Below are 22,345 nucleotides of genomic sequence, written 5' to 3' on the forward strand. Positions count from 1 at the left end.
ATTGCCCCCATCGATGGTTTGCCAGCTGTATGTGCAAGTGCACATGGTATAATTCCAGGTTGTAGTGAAAATTCACATAATAAATACGTTTTTTCCAGGTTAGTGTTCCAAAAATGAAACATAAACCAACAAGGCAACAGAAGAAAGTGGTAAAAGGCTATTCTTCCCCAGAACCTGACATCCAGGATTCATCTGGAAGTGAAGGTAAAGATATGAATCAAAGACTGGTCACTGGGAGGCATTTTTAAGTAAATCTTTTACTCTGGTGTTGGGTATATGTAACTCGAGGATGTACGAGTTTCTGTGGAAACAGGAAGTAGGCATGAATACTGATTGGATTATGGATGGGCAATCAATCAGCTTATAGTCACTGAAGAAAAGACACGGGAGGTGGAGAATGGAAGCTGCACATGAGACAGCCGTACACTGCAGGAGCAGCCCCTCTGTATGGCGGTCAGGTGTTGATGACTGAGTTCAAGACATAGATTCTAAGTGTTGAGTCACTTCATGTTTCAAAAGAGTTTCTCATTCCTAAGTAAGCTAGTAGTATTTGGAAGTCACTGACAAATGAGAATATAAATATGGAAAAGTCATGGACAACTAGATTAAATAGTGTCTTGACCCAGTCAGATATAGTATGAACTGACTTCAACTATATTGGATACAGTTAAGAAGGGATTAAGGTAACACCTTTGACATTGTAGGAAACTGAAAAGAAAAAAAATGTCTTCAATCTACTTTCAACACAGTGTCTTGAGTTTACAGGAAGCTGGGAGCCTGATTTACGTGCAGTGGTGACACTAGAGGGCTAAGTAGTAAGTGAGGCCATTAGATGATCCGTGAAGAGGGCGTTACCAGAAAGGGAGATGAGTCCGGGGGAGAGGGATGGATGAGTTTCTAACTCTCTGTGGCCTGTGACCCTAGGCTTGGGGCATGGGGTGGGTGATGGCAGAAAGAGACTGAGTGTCACTGTACAACACAGGAGACTGAGGCCAGCTTGCCCTCGGAATGAGTTAGCCCTGTAAGGTCAGGGAGCCTGGAGGTCAGGTGTGTGGGATGTGCACCTCTGGAATGTAGAGATATTTCTAACTCTAACTGCCTCTCTTCTCGGTGCCTACCACTGTATTACCTGTAATGTGCCTGCTAATATCTATTGCCCACTTGATGCCTTACAGCAGTGGATGGGGGCAATCCCATGATCCTTAGTTTAGAACAGGAAACCTTGAGAATCAGATGCACACAGAGGTGGGAAGGAACTGAAAGGAACAAGAGTGCTAGAGGGGAAGGGAGCTCAGAGCTGCGCCCTCTCCAGATCCGGCCCAGCGGGCCAGGGAAGACAGCAGTATCTTCCCAAAGGAATTCAGATGTGTTTATTTTTTTTTTCCTATGCATTGGTGTTTTGCTTGCATGTATGTCTGTGTGAGGCTTTTTGAGCCCCTGGAAATGAAGTTACAGACAGCTGCGAGCTGCCATGTAGGTGCTGGGAAATGAACAGCAGCCAGTGCTTTAGCCACTGAGCCACCTCCCCAGCCCTGTTAATACAGATGTTAAGTGGATTATTTTTTGCTTGTTTTAGTAAATTAAAAAAATAAAACTGATTACACAAATTAATTTCCTAACTACTCTGTTCGGTGTTCTAGTTTTGATATATGGTATGTTTAATACTTAAAACTGCAGAAATTTATATTTATTTTATTAGTCTGTGGGCCATCCAAACAAACCAATGCCTAGAAAGATTGTTATTACGCAAGTCATTAAATTTAACTATAGATTGTGCCTACAACTTGATTCTAAATGTCTTTTAGCTCAATCTGTAAAACCAAGTACACGAAGGAAGAAGGGGATAGACCTGGGAGACATTCAGAGTTCCATTGAGTCTATAAAGCAAACACAGGAAGAGATTAAAAGGTAAGGTCTTCTGACAGCGGCTAGTCATAAGAGTCCAGAGGAGTCAGACCTTGTTACAGGAAATCATGCACTCTGTTTCATAACTCCACCTCTGTTGCCTGAATTCTCAAACTTGAAGATTCCTCCCATACTGAACTACTTCCATACCAAAGGATGGAGTCATGAGGGTTTTCTCTCCCTGAGGGTAGAGTGCTCTACTGCTAATGGCATGCTGGGGACGTGGCTGGGGTAGATGTGCAGGAAGAGTTGTTTCTGAGAAAGCCGACAGACTAACTTGCTCCTGCCATCCCCTCTGTGTATGGCTAATATGCGATTGTACTATGCCATTTCTTCACTGAAATACATGCATAGCAGAACAGTCACTGCCCTGAGACCCAGCCATTCCATAATCTAGCACCTAACAGTTACTAACACTTAACCGTGGGCCCAGAGGAAAGAAGTTCCTGCCCATTCCTGTCCATTATGGAGACTAGCTGTGTGAGCGTTTACATGTGTAATCTTAGGCCTGCAGGCCTCCCCTCACAGTGCTCAGGAGGACAGGCAGGCAGATGTCTGCCTGGTCTGTGTAGAGCATTTCAGGGGGTTGTGGGGGATGGGGGTGGGGCACTGTCTCAAAACACCCGGCCTATCCATTAGATTACTTTCCACTGTCACCTTTTCTGTAACACTCTGATGATTTAGCCTGCCCTGCACGTGAGCTTGCCTAACTTCATCGACCTTCCTTCCTAGCCCCCTGAGTTGCTCCTGTATGTGCTCTTGGTCCCGCCGGACTGCTCACTTCTTCAGAGCTGGCAGGATGGCCTGTGCACCCTGAGTAGTGCCAGGCCTTGAAACAGTGTTCACATTATACAGTTTAAGTATCTGTATAAACCTACTTGGTTGCTTTTGCCCTCTTTTCTTCATAGCACATTTCCAAAAAAAAAAAAAGTCATGTTAATTCACTCGTCAGCTCCTTTTGATGACTCTATAAGTATATTTTATTACTAAATTCACAATTTGTAGCATAAAAAAGGCTCTTGAATATTCTTCAGTTTGACAGTGTTAAAAAAAAAAAACTGTTCCATTACTTTTTCTTTAAGAATTTGGAATTTTTACTCCGCTCTTATCTCACAATTAAAGATAAAAGAAACTTAACCAACTAAAGAGCAAATGCTCTTCTTAAAACCACTCTTGTAATAGAAAAGATAAATGTGTATTATATTTTATTATATATTATTTATATTTATATAATTTCTGTTATATAAAATTATATTTATACACTATATTAAAAATAGAAGAAATATTTCTGGGTCATTAAACTCTGATGACTATGTTTGATATGGTATCATAAAGTAATAAGCTTGAGTTAGTGTACTTACAGCATCCTGGCCTGAAGCCTGGACTCTCAGTCTCGGGGCTGTAGTTGATTGAGCTGGTTACTTTAGGTAATATAATTAGATACCTTGTGACAGTAAAATAACATTATAATAGTGATGTTTTATGGTAATGTTTCTAAAAATATTATAAAATGTATTGTTGCTTATTTTGCAGAAATATTATGGCTCTTCGAAATCATTTACTTTCTAGTACACCTGCTACGGATTATTTTCTGCAACAGAAAGACTACTTCGTCATTTTCCTTCTGATTTTGCTTCAAGTCGTAATAAACTTTATATTTAAGTAGAAGTTCTCAACATTGAATCCATGAACTAGAAAGATTAGATGTGATCTGGGACCATTGTTCAAATTGGCTTGCTCTTTATTAAAGCATCACAACAAACAAAATTAGGAGATAAACGTAGAAATGTCTACCTACTTTTCACATCTTTTATCCTTAACCCAAAACAAGAGCTACTGTGTTTGGTTACTACAATTCGGCTGTGTGTTAAGTGCCAGAACACTTGTATGAGACTGTGCCTACACGTGAGTATAGTGGACCCACGTGTGTATAAAGAGCTCTTCCCTGACAGCAGTTCCTGTGTTCTACAGTGTGCTGTGAAGAATTCTGATACCAGTGTTCATAACAAAGATGCCGTCACTCCTATAAATACATCTAGGGTCAACTATTGTCTTCAGAAGACCGGCATATAAGTTTCATTAGGGAATTACAGTGGGAAAATGATAGATAATAGACATATTATGAGTAATTCAATACATTATACTGTTAAAACCATCTCCAAGTTACCTAGTTCAGTTAGTCGTCTTAGATACACCAAGAAAAAATATGTGGGTGATCAGAATTAATATATTGTAAGGGACAAGTAGAAATTTTTTAAGAGTTTACACAAGATTTTCTAACCCCTAGCATTTAATGTTACAGATATAGGTGAATACATAGTTATGTATATATATATATATACATATATATCATATTAAAGACTGGTAAGCAGCTACATGGATCTATATGTTACAATCCCAACTTAAGCACTTGCTGAAAAGGAACGGTCAGAGGTGTTTAAGTAGGTTATGTGAAATCCTGATGATTTGGTGTTTTCTTCATGAAAAACTTTTTAGCTTTCATTTAGACACAAGAGTGCTCAAGGAGTAAATAGAAGAGAAAATGTAATATCTTACTTCAAAAGTCAAAAAAGGTGGTAAGAACAGACTGCAGTGGCCTTTAAGACATTAAAATAATTTTGCTTAAATGTACAATAAGTTGAGCATTGGAGAATATCAAGTTACGAAGTTTATCATCTCCTTCCATCGTCCTGTGGCAAGCCACAGTTCTGTACAAGTCTTTCTGTTCTGGCTCAGGCAAATTTTGTTCCTAAGAGGTTTTGCCTATTTATTTAGTTTAATAATTGTGTTTTTACATAAATATTTATTATTATCAAAAACACTTCTTTAAAAGGTAGTTAAGTTTTGAAACATCATAAAATGTAGATTGTTCAAACTACAGGTTTTAGAAGGGTTTGTTGAGTGACAACTAAGAAAGAGCTGCTGTCTGGCTACATCGGCCTTCAGCTGAGAAGGGATTGAGATACAAGAAAAGCTAACTCTGCTGTGAGAGGACAGCTACAGTGCTCACCCTGAAAGCCTCTTTCTGATGAATATAGGTATCCTTATGTTCCTATGAACAGCCTTTTACAATGTGGTGTTAGCAAAACAATGCTGTATTTCATATGAAAATATTTTAAACTTTTAACAGCATAAGCAAGATGTACCTGTATCCAGTATTTCATTATGGAGTTTTGGGTTATATTTCATATTTGTCAATATATTGTTTGTATTCATATTCTACTACCAATATTATGCTCAACTGCCTATTCATTGATGTGATATTTTGTAAATATTGTACAATTTGATCTTTATATGATTTTAAATTACTATTAATTTATATTATATATAACTTGATTGGTTGATCACGAAAAGTCTTTTCATTGTTAAACCCTGAAATGTAAAATTGTTGGTGACATGCCTTAGAGCTCTTTCTTAATCCTTTGTGTTGTTTGTGACCTGAACAGTGCTTTATTTGTGTTGATATCCACAACTGGAAAGGTAATTGTTGGGTTTTTTTAATTTCACTTTAGAGCTTGTGTTAATGGATCCTTACCCAAGGAGTCAGAAGCTAATGAGCAGGGTGACTGTTTCTTATACACTGAAAACTTATGTTCAATCAAGGAGTCAGAAGCTAATGAGCAGGGTGACTGTTTCTTATACACTGAAAGCTTATGTTCAGTCAAACGCTTTTCTGATGCTTTTAGTTGTATGAGTTTCCTTCTGTGAACCGAACACAAAACTCAGGAATTGGAGGATTCATAATGTAAGTCCTTTAAACAACATATAATTGAACTTGCGTTTAGCCAGTGTGTGACTGACCTCGAACAATCTGATCTAAGGGTTAACTTTCTTCATAAATGGATTCATAATGTATATGTGACAAACTGTTCCAAACTTGGTGAAAACTCATTGTGCTTTCTAGGGTTTCTGACTATGACCAGTTTTTTTTCATCTATCCAAAACTTCATTTTCTCACATAAAAATTTAGATAACCTCAATTATTGACACAGTTGTTAAATGTCTTTAGTTTTCTGCCATTTAGTGAGATATTGCTGGCTAAGACAAGACGATAACAGGCATGTGTGATGTTAGTGTGCTGCAGCAATCGATTTAACTTGTAATTCCTACCACTTCTGTCTCTAGTATGACTTGGAAAGCGGCAGTGGTCATCTTTTTCACAGCTCAGTTGACAGCTGCATTCCCTTAAAAAGTTGGCCTTGTGAAATACAATCCTCATTTAATATTTCATGCTTTTGTGCCTTTAAGGAAATATTTTTGTTATTTTTTTGTTACAGAACCATAATGTGTTCAAAGTGTTTGTAGCTTATTTGTCATAAAAGGGTCATTTGTCTGGGTCACTGTGTTTCCTTTTATCTAGCTGAAGAATATGTAAACAGTAATGCCGTACTTTTATAAGGGTTTGTGTAGCTATTTCAAATATATTCATACTCAGACATCAATGAAGTAAACTTGTCAGATTGCTCTGAGTATTGTAGACAGTGCCTTTTTGATGGAATTCACACTGTTTTCGGGTGTCAACTTGTGCCATATTCACAGAATTTTGTGGAAGGCAGTTTTAACTTTTTGAAGAATATCATCATCAAAATTTTAAAAAACAAATGTATAAAACTTCATCTTTTTTCAGTGTTTAGCATTTCTAGTCAGCAGTAAATAGTCTGGTTTTGCTTTTGTTTTTGTCTTATTTCAGGTATGATGGCATACATACGCGATGAGCCCTACCCGAGACTGTAGCCTATTACATTAAATATAAATAAAGAACATGTTCATGTTTATACAGATTTTCTGATTTGATCCAGTGGGAGAGACTTTTCACAATTCAATAAGTTTACATTTCAATGTCTTTCATATTTGACTACATATAAAAAGAGATTCTTTAAAATGTATAACCTGCCACCACTGCATAATTTGGTTTCATTTTGTTATGTATTGTGTGGGTTTAGTATATCCAATTTTTGTTACAATTAAAGGACTATTTTGTTACAGTTTTTAATTGAAGATGGACTGTTAACATTGTACAGGACCAGTGTCTTATTAATAAAATTAACATATTTAGTGAGAGCCACAGGAAAACCTTGACAAAAATGAATGTGACTATACTTTATGGTATTTAGAAAAATCAGCCTCTTTATTTATCATAAAATTATTTTAATATCATAATATTGATGTTCTTTTTTTTGGGGTTTTTTTTTTTTTTTTTTTTTTTTTTTTGGTTTTTTTCGAGACAGGGTTTCTCTGTATAGCCCTGGCTATTCTGGAATTCACTCTGTAGACCAGGCTGGCCTTGAACTCAGAAATCCGCCTGCCTCTGCCTCCCGAGTGCTGAGATTAAAGGTGTGCGCCACCACGCCCGGCTAATATTGATATTCTTTATCTGAAAAACTGTCATGAGCCATTTGAATGATGAGCCACAGCCCCTCAGTTGGATTTATTCCCACTTTTGGCTTTGGGTTAAATACACATTTAATTTTAAATACTTCACTTAATGGGTTTATAAAGTCAAGCACTAGCACTGGTCAGTTTTGTATGATAGGATATAAGTGTGTTTTCACCTGCAGTGTAAATACAGCACACTGTAGAATTCTCTTAAGGTGCATAGTAAATGTATAGATAGTCACAGGCGGTTTTGTAATGTATACATTTCTAATCTATTATTCCTAACCTGTCATGTTTGCAGAGAGAAAAGAATTTTTCTAATGATCTGTAAAATTATGTTAACTTCTACAAGTAGGTATTCTAAATAAACTTTTTTAAAAGAGCAATCTGTGATCCAGTGACTCTTGATATAATGTATTAATGCATAATGTACTAAATTAATCCTCTTAATTTTTTTATTGTGTGTGTGTGAAAAAGATGGGTACAGGCTTGACAGGAATTTTGACAATCTCTAATATATGTTTTACTTGATACTTTATATTAAAGTAAGTGAAGATTATACATATTTCATACATTAAAGATGAGGTTCAGCATATCTAAATGACCCCAAAAACTACACAGTAAGAATAAAGGCCGTCTGTCTTTCTCAGGTAAAAGCCTCCTGAATCACGACTACACAGTGCACTTGATTGTACTATTTAAATGTTTGAAATATCCCACTATTTCAGTCTAAAGATAATGCCCAGTGATGAATGCAACCAAGAAAAAACACTGAAGCAGTATCATTAGACACTGAAATGCTGTTCTCCTCCCAGTCATTTATTACTGAGTTATTGAGTAAACCTCAGGAAGGCTTTACTCTTGAATTTGTCTTCCTTTCGGCTCATTCTAACTTGTCCCTCAGAATCCTCTTGCCCATGTGGGGTAAGGACACTGCTGTCGGTGTTAAACGTCATTGAGGGCCTGGAGAGATGGCTCAGTGGTTAAGAACACTGGCTGCTCTTCCAGAGATCCTGAGTTCAATTCCCAGCAACCACATGGTGGCTCACAACCATCTGTAATGGGATCTGATGCCCTTTTCTGGTGTGTCTGAAGACAGCTACAGTGTAATCATATACATAAAATAAATAAATAAATAAATCTTTAAAAAAAAAAAAACGTCATTGAATATCTACAAGATCACTTTCCTGCTAACATTGACAGCTTTGTTCTGCATTCATTTCTTGTGGGTATAACAGCCCAAGTAATGATCCACCATGAGAATTTTGTGAGTAAATGACAAATACTTGGCTGTACTTCGGGTTAGAAACGGTACAAAAAAACTAACTTATCCACCTCGGAACTTTAAAAGATTTTTTGTTTGTTTTGTTTTGTTTTAGTGTATGTTACTCCAACTTGTTTTAAATGAGGAAAGCAGGGACCACAGATGGTCTCTGGATGCAAGGGATGGTTGAAAGGAGCCCTTTAGCTATGAATCCAGCGCTCGTGCGCTCCCTGAAGCCTCTGTGTTTTACTGGGTGAAACATTTCTGCTTTGGGATGGTATACAGTACACGAGGTTAGTGTGTTGAATCTTACAGTAGTACGATTGATCATCGATGTGAATAAAAGGCAAACATCTACTTCTGTTCAAGTGGTTTAACTAGATGGGGTTTCGTCCATACCTGAACACAGACAAGGTAGCACACCCCAGCGGAAGCCATGAGCCTAGAAATGGCTATACCCAAGCTCTCTCCGTCTGTCCTGCATCCTAAAACCGTTTGCTTGAAGGCAAGGAGAGCAAATGACACGACAGGGGCACTACAGAAGTAAGCTCGAGGTGGGGCGGTAATCACGCCCCCTCACCGGAGCCCTTCCCTACAGAGACCTACCGGTGCAGTGGCCAGAGAGGCCGGCGGGCTATGAACCAGGAAATTAAGGACCGTCCCAGGACCACTCGAGTCTCCGCCCACCACTGGCGGGCTCCACCCCACCGAGGGGCACTGGGCTCTTCCGCCATTTTCCCCGCCTCTTCCGTTTCCGCCCTTCTGCGGGCCTGACCTAACGGAAGCGTTACCCGCGGTTCCTTACCCATGGCGTCCCAGGGGTCGGTGACGGCGGCTTTGCGGGTGGCCGAGGTGCTGGAGAGCATCGCGAACCGCTGCGTGGGGCCCGAGGGCGGCCAAGTGTTGTGTACGAAGCCCACCGGCGAAGTGCTGCTTAGCAGGGATGGAGGCTGCCTCCTGGAGGCGCTGCACTTAGAACATCCCTTAGCCAGGTACCTCACTTCTCCTGCCCTCCGCTAGGCGCGCATCTCCCTCAACCTCCCATCCTGTCCTGAGGCCTTGGACCTGGATAAAACCAGTGTAGACCTCAGAGAGCTGCCCAAACTACTAGTCCCGAGCCCCAAACCTCATCACCTGCACAGAACACATCTTACTCTTTTCCCATCCCTGAATGAAGTAGTTAAAGGAAAGGTAAAGCGAAGGCTATAGGTCAAAAGGACAATCTGTGTGCCTTGTAGCTATACAAATGTGGATTTAACACAGAAAATCTGAGTTATTTTTTTCCCTTTCTATACAGGATGATAGTGGCGTGTGTTTCCAGTCACCTTAAAAAAACAGGAGATGGTGCTAAGACATTTATTATTTTTCTTTGCCATTTACTCAGAGGACTTCATGCAGTCGGGGAAAAAGGAAAAGATTCATTCACTTCTGAAAATATTCAGAGCCATGAAAGGCATTGGAAAAACTGTGGTCAGTGGAAATCTATTTCCCAGGCTCTGCAAACGTTTCAGACACAAACCCTAGGTTGTATTGTAGACCAGAGTTTAAGCAGGCACTACCTGTCTGTCTTTTCTTCATCCGCTGAGGGAAGAAAACTGTGCAGGCACTCGCTAGAGTTGCTCCTGGAAGCATACTTTTGTGGAAGAGTGGGAAGAAACAATCACAGATTCATTTCACAGTTGATGTGTGACTACGTTTTCAAGTGTATGGCTTGTGAAAGTGGGCTTGAAGTATTTGAGTTGTTGGACCACTGTTTTGCAGAGTTGAATGTTGGCGTGACAGGCCTTCCTGTTTCAGATTCTAGAATCATAGGTGGCCTTGTGCTTCCCAGAGACTTTTCTGTGTACTGCCCAGCAGATGGTGACATTAGGATGGTGATAGTAACAGAAATCCTCCAGCCTCTGTTTTCATCGGCTGGCTCGGAGTTTGTTCTCAACTCAGAAACACAGTTTCAGGCATCTCAGTGCTGGATCATGGACAGGACAAAAACAGTAATGAACTACTTGCGTAGTCAGAATGTAAAACTGCTCCTGACCAGTGTGAAGCAACCAGACCTGGTTATTTACTGTGCGAGACTTAATAGCATATCAGTGGTGGAGTGTTTATCAGCTGAAGAAGTTTCCCTTGTCCAGAGAATCACTGGTCTTTCTCCTTGTGTCCTACCAGAGGTCACTTCACAGTGTGAAATTTCTGATAGTACTTTGGTGAAGTTTTGCAAGCCCCTCCTCCTTAGATCCAAGAGGTATGTTCATATTGGCTTGATTAGCACATGTGCATTTATACCTCACTGCATGGTCCTTTGTGGACCGGTTCTGGGTCTTGTTGAACAGCATGAGAGAGCTTTTCACGGAGCATTTAAGATGCTTCGGCAGCTATTTACTGACCTTGATCTAAATTACATCATACAAACCAAACAGCAATGTAACCCAAGTCCTCTTGCTTATGACAATAGCAGAGAGCGTAATCACTCACCAGAAACTGATAAATTGGAAGCTCAAACACATTTAGAAGTATGTTCAGGTTTGGGGGCTTCAGATACAGAATTGATAGCAGGTAAGCCGTGGTCAGCACACAAGAAGACACCAATAGCTCCATCCCAAACAGATGAAATGCTGAAGTGCTTGCCTCCAGAAAGAAGCGGGATAATTGATAACTGTGACCTGTCAATTGAGAATCATTCCACTGGAAGTCCTACAGCAGAAGACACGAGAACAGAAATTTCTTTCGAATATTTACAGGTCTCAGATAATGCCGGAAAGGGTTACACGTCGCCAGTGATGCGCAAGTCACTAGATACCTGTACTTGTCAGGGTTATTGTTCATCCGCTGTGCCGGCAGGCTGTGTGCTGCCAGTAGGTGGAAGTTTTGAGATTTTGATGAGTTACTACCTTCTCAGCTATGCCAAACAATGCCAACAGTCAGATGAAACTGTCATCAGTATGTTAATAGCTGATGCTCTTCTAGGCATCCCTAAAATCCTTTATAAGCCTAAGAAGGGAAAGGACAGTTTCCCACACATATACATGCGGTCTCTTCATGCACTGCAAGCCAGTCAACCCATGGTAAGTGGTCAATCAGGGTTCGAGTCAGTAGCTGGTAAGTACCAATTACTAACTTCAGTTCTTCAGTGTTTGATGAAAATATTAACCATTGATTTAATAATCAACATCAAGAGGCAACCTCAGAAAGCTGCTGACCAAGAATCAGAAGACGAATTTTAACACTCAGTTTTCTGTTGCTCGAACTTTCAGTCTGGGGCCAGGGAAATGGCTCAGTGGGCAACCCTAACCCTAACCCTAACCCTAATGGCAAACCTGACTGCCTGTGGTCAACACCCAGGGTGGAAGGAGAGGGTGAAGTCCTGAGACATGTCCTCTGTTCTACATACACGTTCGCAGACAAACACTAAACGTTAGGAAAAAAATGTATTCAGCTCAAGCTAAATATTAAAACAGGCTTCTGAAGTCAATCCAGTCCTTAAGTCCATTGAGTCTGGTGGACATTCAGACAACAGGTATCAGCTCTATGGAACAAAAAGTGGCTAAATCTGTCTCCGTGTCTCTGGTCTGCGCTAGTCTGTGTCTAAGGGAGCTTGCCTCTATATCTCCCTCTTCTGTACCTTTTTCCACTTCATTTCCTTGAACTTTCTGTATGTCATAGAGTCATGTAATCTCCCAACTTGAACAAGGTCTTCACAGGCCATCTTACATTGTTTGTGAACATGAATAAAAATGTTATCTCTTCTGTAAAGCAGTAAATAAAAGTCAAATTTTCTTTGTAAGAAGCATATAAATTAATTTTCCTTGTGGTTGTCATTTGGTTTATTTCTAGTTATTGAAAACAATTGGTTGGGGGCTGGGGAGATGGTTCAGCAAGTAGGACCATTTGCCACCCAAGCCAGGCAACCTGAATTGGAAAGAAAGAACCAGTTCCACAAAGCTCCACACATACACTGTGGCACTGCACACACACACCCCAGAAAATAACTCCAAAATCTGTACCTTTGAATACCTGTTCAAAAATAGGACTATTCATTGTGAATTCACCTTTTATAATGAGAAGTTAGTGCCAGAAAAGATGGGGAATTCGTTCCTTTCGTTTCCTCCTGGCTCCTAAGTCTTGTAAGGATTCCATGCAGTTGCTAGTTCTTTGTTTCAGTGCTTGCCATTTTAAGTAGCAACAAATAATTTGACAGTTATCTCTAGTGTAGATCACAAGTGCTTCCCTGTCACTTTATTGTGTATGTAGTCATAAATAAGGACAGGGTCTTCTCCTTTTAGTAATTGTAACACCCAAAATAATGTTTTGTTTACACCAGTGTTTAAATGTGCTTGTTAAGTAACAGTGTTATCTCAGCCCATGTCCCTAAGTACATGCTCCTAGTTTATTCATTCAATAAATAAATTCTTAACTGCAAATACTAGGCTGCACAGTGAGTCTGATATGCTCTTGTGCACTTTCTACAAAGTTACTAGGTAGGTTGATGACTTTGGCTTCTGACCGGATTTAGGAAAAGTAAAACAAAAACATCTTTATATTTGAAAGCCTTCCACTAATACTGTTTGTAGATTGTAGTGGCCAGGGGTAGCTCTGAGAAAGGGGTCTGCTGCAGAGGCTTGAGGACCCTGGGTCTGGGTCTCCAGTATCTACCCAGAAGCCAGGCTTAGGAGCATGCCTCTGACCCTGCCGCTGGGCATGGCGGTCAGGGTGGTGACAGGCAGATCCCTGGAGCGTGCCTGCCAGCCAGGCTAGCCAACTGATTGCTCCAGGTTCAGTGAGACCCCACTCTTTCAAAGTAACTGGAGAGCAATAGAGGAAATACATCCAAAGTCAGCTCCCTCCCCCCTCCATATGTGCATTTGCAGTTGAATACCACACTCACACATGTGTACAAACGTGTGTCATGCCCCACAGTATCTTCATACAGAACCCAGATCTTATGTTACATATAGCAGTGCCTTAAAAGTTTATGCCATATGATGCATTATTTCAATTTTGTTGAAATAGGGAAGATGATCTCAATTCATAGATGAATGAATCTACATTAAATCACAGTACGACTTCTCTGTTAATTTTTAATTGGCTGTCAGGTTATTTTTGCTTCATTTTCTATTTTATTGCTTCGAATATTCTTCAGTCTTGCAGTAGTCAGACTTCGGTAAACTGAGTTGTCTTTGAAAGTTTGGCACCTGGTGTTCCAGTTTGCATAGTGACTTTACCGTAAGAGTATGCTCAGGGCATATTTGGTGAATAAATTAGCCACATGGTGCTCGTACCGAACTTCATGGGGTAATAATTTTCTTAAAAATTTCCAAGGACAAAAAATCTCGGTAGGACAGAAAGTGTAGAACAAAGCACTTACGTGTGACGGCATGTGCCTGTAACCCTAGCACTGGAAGTGTGGAGGCTAAAGGGTCAGTAGTTCAAGGCCAGTCTGGGCAAAGTGAGACCAACTGAGAAGGAAATCCCGCATGTGGAGGGGGGGATAGAAAACAGAAAGATGTAGAACTGCTCTCTAAAATAATACTAAAATTAAAGTTTTATCCCTCATTGATATTGTTAAATCAGTGATCGTTACAGAGTTAAACTGGGGTGTTTACATCCTTGGCTTAAATAGGTTCTTTTTTTCCCTGGAGATTTTCAACATAGGGTTTCTTTGTGTGACTGCTGTCCTGGAACTCACTCTGTAGACCAGGCTGGCCTTGAGTTCACAGAGATCTGCCTGCCTCTGCCTCCCGAGTGCTGGGATTAAAGTCAAACGCTATCACTTCCCAGCATAATTTTTTAGCTGTAATTAAATTAAATTTCACAAGGGATTTGAGGGGATCTGTAGTAAGAACTAAGTTACAGGATGGGTCTGAAATAAAGAATGTGGGACATAAATAAGGACAGGGTCTTCTCCTTTTAGTAATTGTAACACCCAAAATAATGTTTTGTTTACACCAGTGTTTAAATGTGCTTGTTAAGTAACAGTGTTATCTCAACCCATGTCCCTAAGTACATGCTCCTAGTTTATTCATTCAATAAATAAATTCTTAACTGCAAATACTAGGCTGCACAGTGAGTCTGATATGCTCTTGTGCACTTTCTACACTTGTCTACTTTCTACGGGGATGTTGAGGCAAATTTAAAGTCAAGATCGTTTTCTTGTTTTCTAGTGCTGCATGAGAAATAATCTGGGTACTTAGTAAAGTGTCTTACTCCTCTTGGGTCTCTGGCTGGTGGAGCTTACTTGGACTTCTCTGTGCAGGGTCACAGGGTGAGCTGAAGTGCGAGGGAAGAGAACTCAGCAGCCTCACTGCTCAATGGCGAGAGTGTCGGTGTCACATTGTTAGTGTCTGTGGACTGGATACCTGGAGGCAGCTAGCTGCTTGGAAATACAGTGTGTTGTGCCACAGGAAGAAAAAGGAGGCTAATGTGCCACCTCCACTGACCCTTTGTGACCTCTCATGTAAACCTACCTCCCACAAGCACACCTCCTCCAGGAACCTTTATCAACCTTATGTCTTCTTGAGCCTGCGTGAGCCATTTTTATCTTCAAACCACTAGGCACTAAATAATTGAACATCTTCCGCCCAAAGAGCTATTTATATTTACTCATGCTATACAGGAAAGAAATGTCTCGGGATTCACGTTTCAAGCCGAAAACAACGGGATGGATGAATGCAATGTAAGCACGATCTGGAACTGTTCATTCTCTCCAAAAGGGACACGTGCTCTTCTGTTAGCTGACATAGGGAAAAAATAGGGTTTCCACTCCATCTTACCTGTGAATGGGAATGTGGGCTTGTCTGTAGCTGAGGTTTGACTACAGTCAAGGACAGTACCCTGGGGGATAATAGGCACAGGAATGCGGGGTGGAGCTTAGATGATCAAGCAGGGTCATTCCAACCCCCTGGACTATATACACTCAAGACCTGTGGGAGGGGGAAATGGACTGTCATACCTCTGCCTTCTGGGGCCACTTTGTTATGGCGGGTCTGCCTTTATTCCAGCAAAAGATCTCTGCTGTGTCTGTATGAAAAACTACATTTTTGAAGTAGCAAAACCATTAGCCATCTAGCTTTAGACTTGATCAACTTTTTTCAATACTTATTTTTTTCCAAGATGCTTTTGCTTTGGGGCACTTGGGGGTGGGGCTGTGAAATATATTTAATGAAAACAATTCAAGTACAAATGGCTTGCCTGCACCAGCAACATATTCTCCTCTACTGAAAGTCTCATGGTTGGTTATATTTAAAATTATTATTTTTTATTTTTAATTAGCTATATGTGTAGTGTGTGTGTGTTTGTGTGTGTGTTGGTTCCCATGGAAACCAAAGGCATCAGTCAGATTCCCTGGGGATAGAGATGGGGTTGTCTCTCTCTCTCTCTCTCTCTCTCTCTCTCTCTCTCTCTCTCTCTCTCTCTCTCTCTGTGTGTGTGTGTGTGTGTGTGTGTGTGTGTGTGTGTTTTCATTCCTGTGGAAACCAAAGGCATCAATCAGATTCCCCTGGGGATAGAGGTGGGTTGTAGGCGATGGATGACTGTCATCACACAGTGACAGTGATTAACATGAATCTGGAAACTGAATTTGAACTCAGATCCTGTGCAAGTGCCATTTACTGCTTTAATCCCTTTAACCCCTGGACTGGCTGGCTTCTTAGTGTTTAACCACTTTTGAGTTTTCTAGTCCCTGAAGGGACAGACATGCCTATGGTACTGAGAGATATGTGGTTTTTTTTCTAATCCAAGCATCTTCCTTGTACCCTTTTTCCAACATGGAGATCTTCGGGGGCTTTTGATTGTGATCAGAGTGTGGCTTAGGAAGGTTGTCCATTGGTGAGGAAGCAGCTCTCACTAGAAACAGTCTTTCACTTTCCCAGTTGCCTGTACCTCCTAACTGACCCGTACGGACTAAAATGCTTTATCTGAAATTCTTGGTTTGGTAACTGCACCAGTGGGTCTCCACAGCTATTGTTACTGTATGCTGCCTACCCATGCACCATGGACCTCTAAATAGTTGTGAGAGCAGTAATTGTTCTCTTTAGAGGCAGCATCCACTGAGCATCCAGCCTGAACTTCCCCAGGACTTTCTTAAGAAGAAGGACGCATTATTTTAAACTATCTTCTGGGGTGTGTGGCATTAGTTATTTCAAATGTTTTGAGCTGAATTTCATGAATTGGTAGGGAATTGTCTGAGGAAAATGATGCCATTTTCCCCATTTTAACATCTTCTGTCCAAAGAACTATCTATATTTACTCATGCTATACAGGAAAGAAATGTCGCAGGATTCACGTTTCAAGCCGAAAACAACGGGATGGATGAATGCAATGTAAGCCCGATCCGGAACTGCTCATTCTCTCCAAAAAGGGACACGTGCACTTCCGTTAGCTGACATAGGGAAAAAATAGGGTTTCCACTCCATCTTACCTGTGAATGGGAATGTGGGCTTGTCTGTAGCTGAGGTTTGACTACAGTCAAGGACAGTACCCTGGGGGATAATAGGCACGGGAATTGCCAATAGATGGAGAGAAAAGAAGGAAGAAAAGAATAGACTGAGAGGGTGATGGGACATCTGATTGAGAGGAATGCTACATAGTACATGCCATGGAATTCAAGTCATTTTTTTCAAATTTAAATATAAAAATAGCAACATGAGATTATAGGCCCTGAGCTCCATAGACATTGTCTCAAAATAACAAAACAACAAAGGCCTTGAGTCACTGGGATCAAAACACCACCCAGTGCATTTTGGTTTTACATGAAAGGAGAGATGAAAGCATAAACTCAGCGCTATCACACTGAACACTCTACCAACTTAATAATAAACCAATGGACTGTCTCAGACTAAGCAAAACTAAACGAGCACAGCTGTGACCCGTGCTCCATATCCCTTTGATGTATAATTTGCCCATTCAGCCCTAATTCAGACCACTGCCTTGCCCTCAGCTTCTCTCTCCTATTCAACCCCAAATGGGGATGCCGTCCTCCATGTGCTCCTGACACCTTCCGTTTGTTTTCCTTTGAAGGAGGAAATCCACCGTGGGCCATGTCTTTATTTCTCGAACCCTTCCCTAGGAACCAGTGTGCATCGAGCTTCTTGATGCAGAAAGTCACCAGGGAGTGTGTAAGTAAAAGCATGGACTGTCCGAGAGGCCAGCACTGCCAGAGACCTGAAGTGCTGTGCATGCATATTGATTGTCATGACCTATTTTGGCTCCAAGACTTTATCCAGATACTCCACAGCGCCTGGTTGTAAACCTTGTCCCCTCCCACAGAGACAGTGATCCTGAGATAGCTCTGCATCCCCACACGTGTCTTAAGGGAGTTCCACAGGCTTGTGACGGGGTCCCCCCACAATGCCTGGTTGACCTGACAGCTAATCTTAGGAAGATAGCTAGAAATATGCATGGTTATTGTGCTGTCAGAATGCTCGTGGATTAGACCAGAAGGCTTTATGGAAGAATATTTGTAGTTGTAAAGCTGTGGTAGTCCAGTCAGCTTTGCACCACAGTGACCAAATACCTAATATAATTAACTTAAAATGGGAAAAGACTTATCCTGCAATGCTTTGCAGTTAGTCTATAGTCATCTGATAGGTATTTGGTTGCTTGGTTTGGTTTTTGCCAGTGGCAAGACTCAACATCATGGTGGGAGCAAACCTGCTTGTCTCATAGCAGCCACTGAAGGGCCAGAGTCCCAGTACACCCTTTTTAAGTGTTCAGCACAAAAATCTTCCAATTCAGCCCCACCTCCTAAAGTTTCCACTCCCTTCTAACATCAACTGTGAACCTAGTGTTCAGCACATGAGATTTGTGGGGGAGGCGCTTTGAGTCAAAGCACAATGACACTCAACTTATAATTTCATATTTGGAAGACAGGTTCTCAAATTCAGTCATTCAACTCTCCCACCCACTGAGGCCAGTCTTTGGTTCCTACGAAGGAGATTAAGCATTACAAAATGGATACGTGGCAAAGACTCTGGAGGAAGTATTCTTCTAGTGTTAACGGCTTCTATAGACATCGTTGTCTTTCATGATCCTTGACTTAAGACTTGTAGGAAGCAAAGTTATCTTGTAGAGAGCTGATATTGATTCTCGTTTTTAAATACAGATGAATGCTGTCCCGTGAAGGTAGGACACTCCCACTCTTGAAAGAAGCTAGCTCTGCATTGCCTGTGTGCTTACTTCCTGGGACGGTAATAAAATACCAGGTAAAATTGTCCTAAAACCAGGAAAGGTTTATTTTGGTTTATGTTTCCACGGTAACTGGCACCATCAATTCCGGGCCTGTGGTGTGGCACATCACAGGCTGGGGGGAGGGGAGAGCATCATGGGGCAAAGCTGCTCACATCATGGAGGTAGGAAGGGATTTAGAGGGAGAGAGGAGGGAGCGGGGAGGAAGGGAGGGATGGAGAATCAAAATAATGGAGACAAAATATGCCCTTCCAGGGACTGCCCCAACTATGCCAAGTCCTGAAGTTCCTACCACTTCCTTGTAGTTCAAAGGCCTCAAGCCCCAGTCCTTTCACAAATGCCCTGCCTGTTAACACTGCAGCATCATGGAAGGCGAAACCAACTCATGGGCTTTGGGAGCGACATTTCCCACTCAAGCCCTAATGGCAGAGGTCAGATTAGCCTTCCTGAAGGATGACTTTCCTTTGAAGTCTCTCTGGATCTGCACAGGGAGGAAGCAACAACCTCCACACACTTCCTTTTAGAGTTGTGTAGGTTTTGTTGTTGTGTGTTTGTTTGTTTTTTAGATTGCCCTTTAATAGCCTCATTCTCTGTCAGCTTAGTCCAATTCCAAAAGAAACGGTGGATGAGTGAAGGGGGAACCCAGAGTTTTGAAGTGGTCACTTATTCAGGAGAAACTGAGTTAAGAGTTGTTTCAAAATGCAAGATCATGACGTTTGCCACCCTTGCTGGGTACATTAGAGGCTCTAGATGAGATGCATTCGAGATTCTCGATTGAGCCGGGCTTGCGCACGCCTTTAATCCCAGCACTCGGGAGGCAGAAGCAGGCGGATTTCTGAGTTCGAGGCCAGCCTGGTCTACAGAGTGAGTTCCAGGACAGCCAGGGCTACACAGAGAAACCCTGTCTCGAAAAAAACAAAAGAGGTTCTAGATTGGATGCATTCGAGGTTCCAGATGGGGTGCATTAGAAGTTCTAGATCAGAGTTCTTATGCATTTGCACAGTCGAGGGTGGGGACTGCTCTTTGGGGTTGTTTTGATTTGTTTGGGTTTTTCTCCTTTTTTTGCCTTCATTTTTAACTAGTTCACTTACATAACCACAGCGGGGAAAACCAGGGAAACAGATGTTTCGCTGGCTGGCCTTAGCGAATCAGGGTGGAAAAATCAGATACCATCGGCTGCCTCCCTCTCGCACCCTGGTCTCCTGAGCTGGCGGCTTCTGCACAGCCTGTGGGCCTGCTGCTAGGGTTGCCGCATCTTTTTATTCGTATTTCTGAAAGGAATAAACAAAAAACCAAAAAGCACAATTAGCCCAGCTTTAAAAGAAGCTGGCTTCAGCGCTGTGAGGGAGGAGCGTTTGCGTGACGTCGGGGAGATGGAGGAATGGTGGGTTATAGGGCTTCAGGAGGTGGGGGCTCAGAAGCTCAGCCAGTTTCAAGAATATCTGGTCAAAGACGGTTCACAGAAAAGGGGGAAATTTACTGCTGTCATTGGACAACTGGGGTTCTAACCAAGGGATGTGGGGGGCGTAATGAGGGTGCCGCAGTGAGGAGGATGAGAAGGGCAGCAAGGAAAACCTCAGATCTTTTGTCCTGTGCTGTCAGCATCAGGCCAGAGGGATTTGCTGTGGTGCGTGTAAAGGTGGAACACATGCTGCTGACCTCTCCCAGGAGCCAAGGAGGTAGTGTGGACACAGAAGGAGCCGGTGCCTGAGGAGGGAAGCAGTGGAGGCGAGCAGGGGCCTGTGATGGAGGAAGGAGCCAGCCTGGTCTGTGCGAGCATGATAGAGGGTATCCACACGTTCCTGCAGTGGGTGGCTACAGCCACGCAGGAAAGCACCAGCCCGAGGACTCCCAAGGACCCAAGCAGGGTGACAGCAGGGCGCTCCCCCTAGCAGCTACTGTTTTGTGGTCTTCAGAACCGGTCAAAAGACCAAAAGAAATTTGGTCTACTCCGAATTTGGGCAGTGCTTCAAGCCTTTTCCTTCATCTTTCTCCTTGTGCATTTTGGACAGCAAACTCACTTCTATCTAAAGCCTACAATTCCCTTTACCACCAACACCGGCCCCTGCCAAAAGAAAGAGAGAGAGAGAGAGAGAGAGAGAGAGAGAGAGAGAGAGAGAGAGAGAGAGAAGAAAGAAAGAAAGAAAGAAAGAAAGAAAGAAAGAAAGAAAGAAAGAAAGAAAGAAAGAAAGAGAGAAAGAGAGAAAGAAAGAAAAAGAAAAAAAGAAAAAGAAAGAAAGAAAGAAAGAAAGAAAGAAAGAAAGAAAGAAAGAAAGAAAGAAAGGAAAGAAAAGAAAGAAAGAAAGAAAGAAAGAAAGAAAGAAAGAAAATGAAGATTTAGGGAAAGAAAGCATCCTATTTTACCAAAAGAGCAATAGGTTACAATCGTGGACTACAGAATCACAGTTCGGGAATTTTGAATCTTGGCCTGCCACACGTTGTCTGAGCTTGGGCAGGCACTTAACCTCAATAGCCTGGGTCTCGTTTGGAAAATGACAGACACACATCTCAAACTTTAGAGATTGTGCATCTGAAGTGTCAGGCTTGTACTAAAACCCAAGTTCCAGGGGTTGATTTTGTTTGAGGTAGTAATTATGAAAGTGACTAATAAACATAAAATGATGTAAAAATACATAGAGTATGTAGCTTTTTATAGACCCTCCTCATTTTTTTAAATGAAATTTGGGAATAAAAAGTGACTCATTACCTCACAGGTGGTAATCTTTCTCTCTGCCTCTCCTCATACACACACACACACATATGTGTGAATATACAATATTTTTTATTAATTCTTTGAGAATTTCATTCGGTCTTGATCACACTCCCCCGACTCATCCTCACAGCTCTTCTCAAATCCTCCCCCTTGTCTCTGACCTACAACCTCTCCCTCTTTCTCCACCTTCCCTCCTCCCTCTTTTCTCTCTCTCTCTCTCTCTCTCTCTCTCTCAGAAGAAAGCATCCCATACGATATGTCCTGTCCCTGGCTCTTACAGCCTTTCTGCCCCCTGTGCTGCTTCCTGAGCCTTAGGAGTATCTGTGTTGTTGACTGTCTCGATTGAGGCCAGGCACCTCATGGTTAGGGGTTCTCACCATTTTGAGCAGTTGTGGTTCTCTGCAATGGTCTTCATCTGCTCCATAAGACAAGCAAGCCAATCATGGGCTCTGTCACTGTTGTACACGATGAGGAAAGAACCAAGGAGTTGGCAATAAAAGTGTGGAAGAGATAGGAAGGAAGGGAGAGAGAGAGAGGAAGGGAAGGAGGGTAACAAAGACATTGAGACAGAGAATAGCAAAAAGAAGGAAACAAGAACAGTAATTGGAGATCATGTTCTTTTTTTCATCCTAATAAAATACCTAAGTCCTTTATGGATCATATGTGTAACTTACTGGGTGTGGTGGTTTCAATAGGCATGGCCCCCCATAGACTCATGTGCCTGAATTCTTGGTCTATAAAATGGCACCATTAGGAGGTGTGGCCTTGTTGGAGGAAGTGTGTCAGTGTGGGGGCGAGCTGTGAGGTTTCAGATGCTTAAGCCAGGCCTAGTGTGGCATTCACTTCCTGCTGCCTGTGGATCCAGATGTAGAACTTTCAGCTTCTTCTCGAGCACCACGTCTGCCTGC

At 41.8% G+C, this 22,345-nt stretch overlaps 2 protein-coding genes across 8 annotated transcripts in view; both read left to right on the forward strand.

The window, feature by feature from the left end:
• The window catches only part of Osbpl8 (oxysterol binding protein like 8), a 136,868-nt gene extending 129,201 nt beyond the window's left edge, over positions 1-7,667 (forward strand). For all 7 annotated transcript variants that reach the window (XM_021173759.3, XM_029482543.2, XM_085843150.1 and 4 more), the window contains 3 exons: positions 99-204; positions 1,806-1,908; positions 3,439-7,667. In XM_021173759.3, coding sequence (XP_021029418.1) covers positions 99-204; positions 1,806-1,908; positions 3,439-3,571 — 342 coding nt within the window. In that variant the 3' untranslated portion in view covers positions 3,572-7,667. The remainder of the gene's footprint in view (positions 1-98; positions 205-1,805; positions 1,909-3,438) is intronic.
• Positions 7,668-8,439: 772 nt separating this feature from the next.
• Positions 8,440-12,332, forward strand: Bbs10 (Bardet-Biedl syndrome 10). The gene is made up of 2 exons (XM_021174690.3): positions 8,440-9,537; positions 9,843-12,332. Exons 1-2 carry the CDS (start codon positions 9,353-9,355, stop codon positions 11,764-11,766), a joined length of 2,109 nt encoding a protein of 702 aa, XP_021030349.1. The 5' UTR covers positions 8,440-9,352; the 3' UTR covers positions 11,767-12,332.
• The last annotated feature ends 10,013 nt before the right edge of the window (positions 12,333-22,345 follow it).

Source organism: Mus caroli, unplaced genomic scaffold (assembly GCF_978045245.1).
Source record: "Mus caroli unplaced genomic scaffold, Mus_caroli_1 scaffold_9, whole genome shotgun sequence".
Taxonomy (NCBI): Eukaryota; Metazoa; Chordata; class Mammalia; order Rodentia; family Muridae; genus Mus; species Mus caroli.

Excerpts from the sequence above, each read along its gene's own strand:
- Bbs10 (XM_021174690.3), top strand. The coding sequence starts at position 9,353 with ATGGCGTCCCAGGGGTCGGTGACGGCGGCTTTGCGGGTGGCCGAGGTG. Across the intron at positions 9,538-9,842 it reads TTAGAACATCCCTTAGCCAG|GATGATAGTGGCGTGTGTTT; the intron begins GTACCTCACTTC and ends CTTTCTATACAG.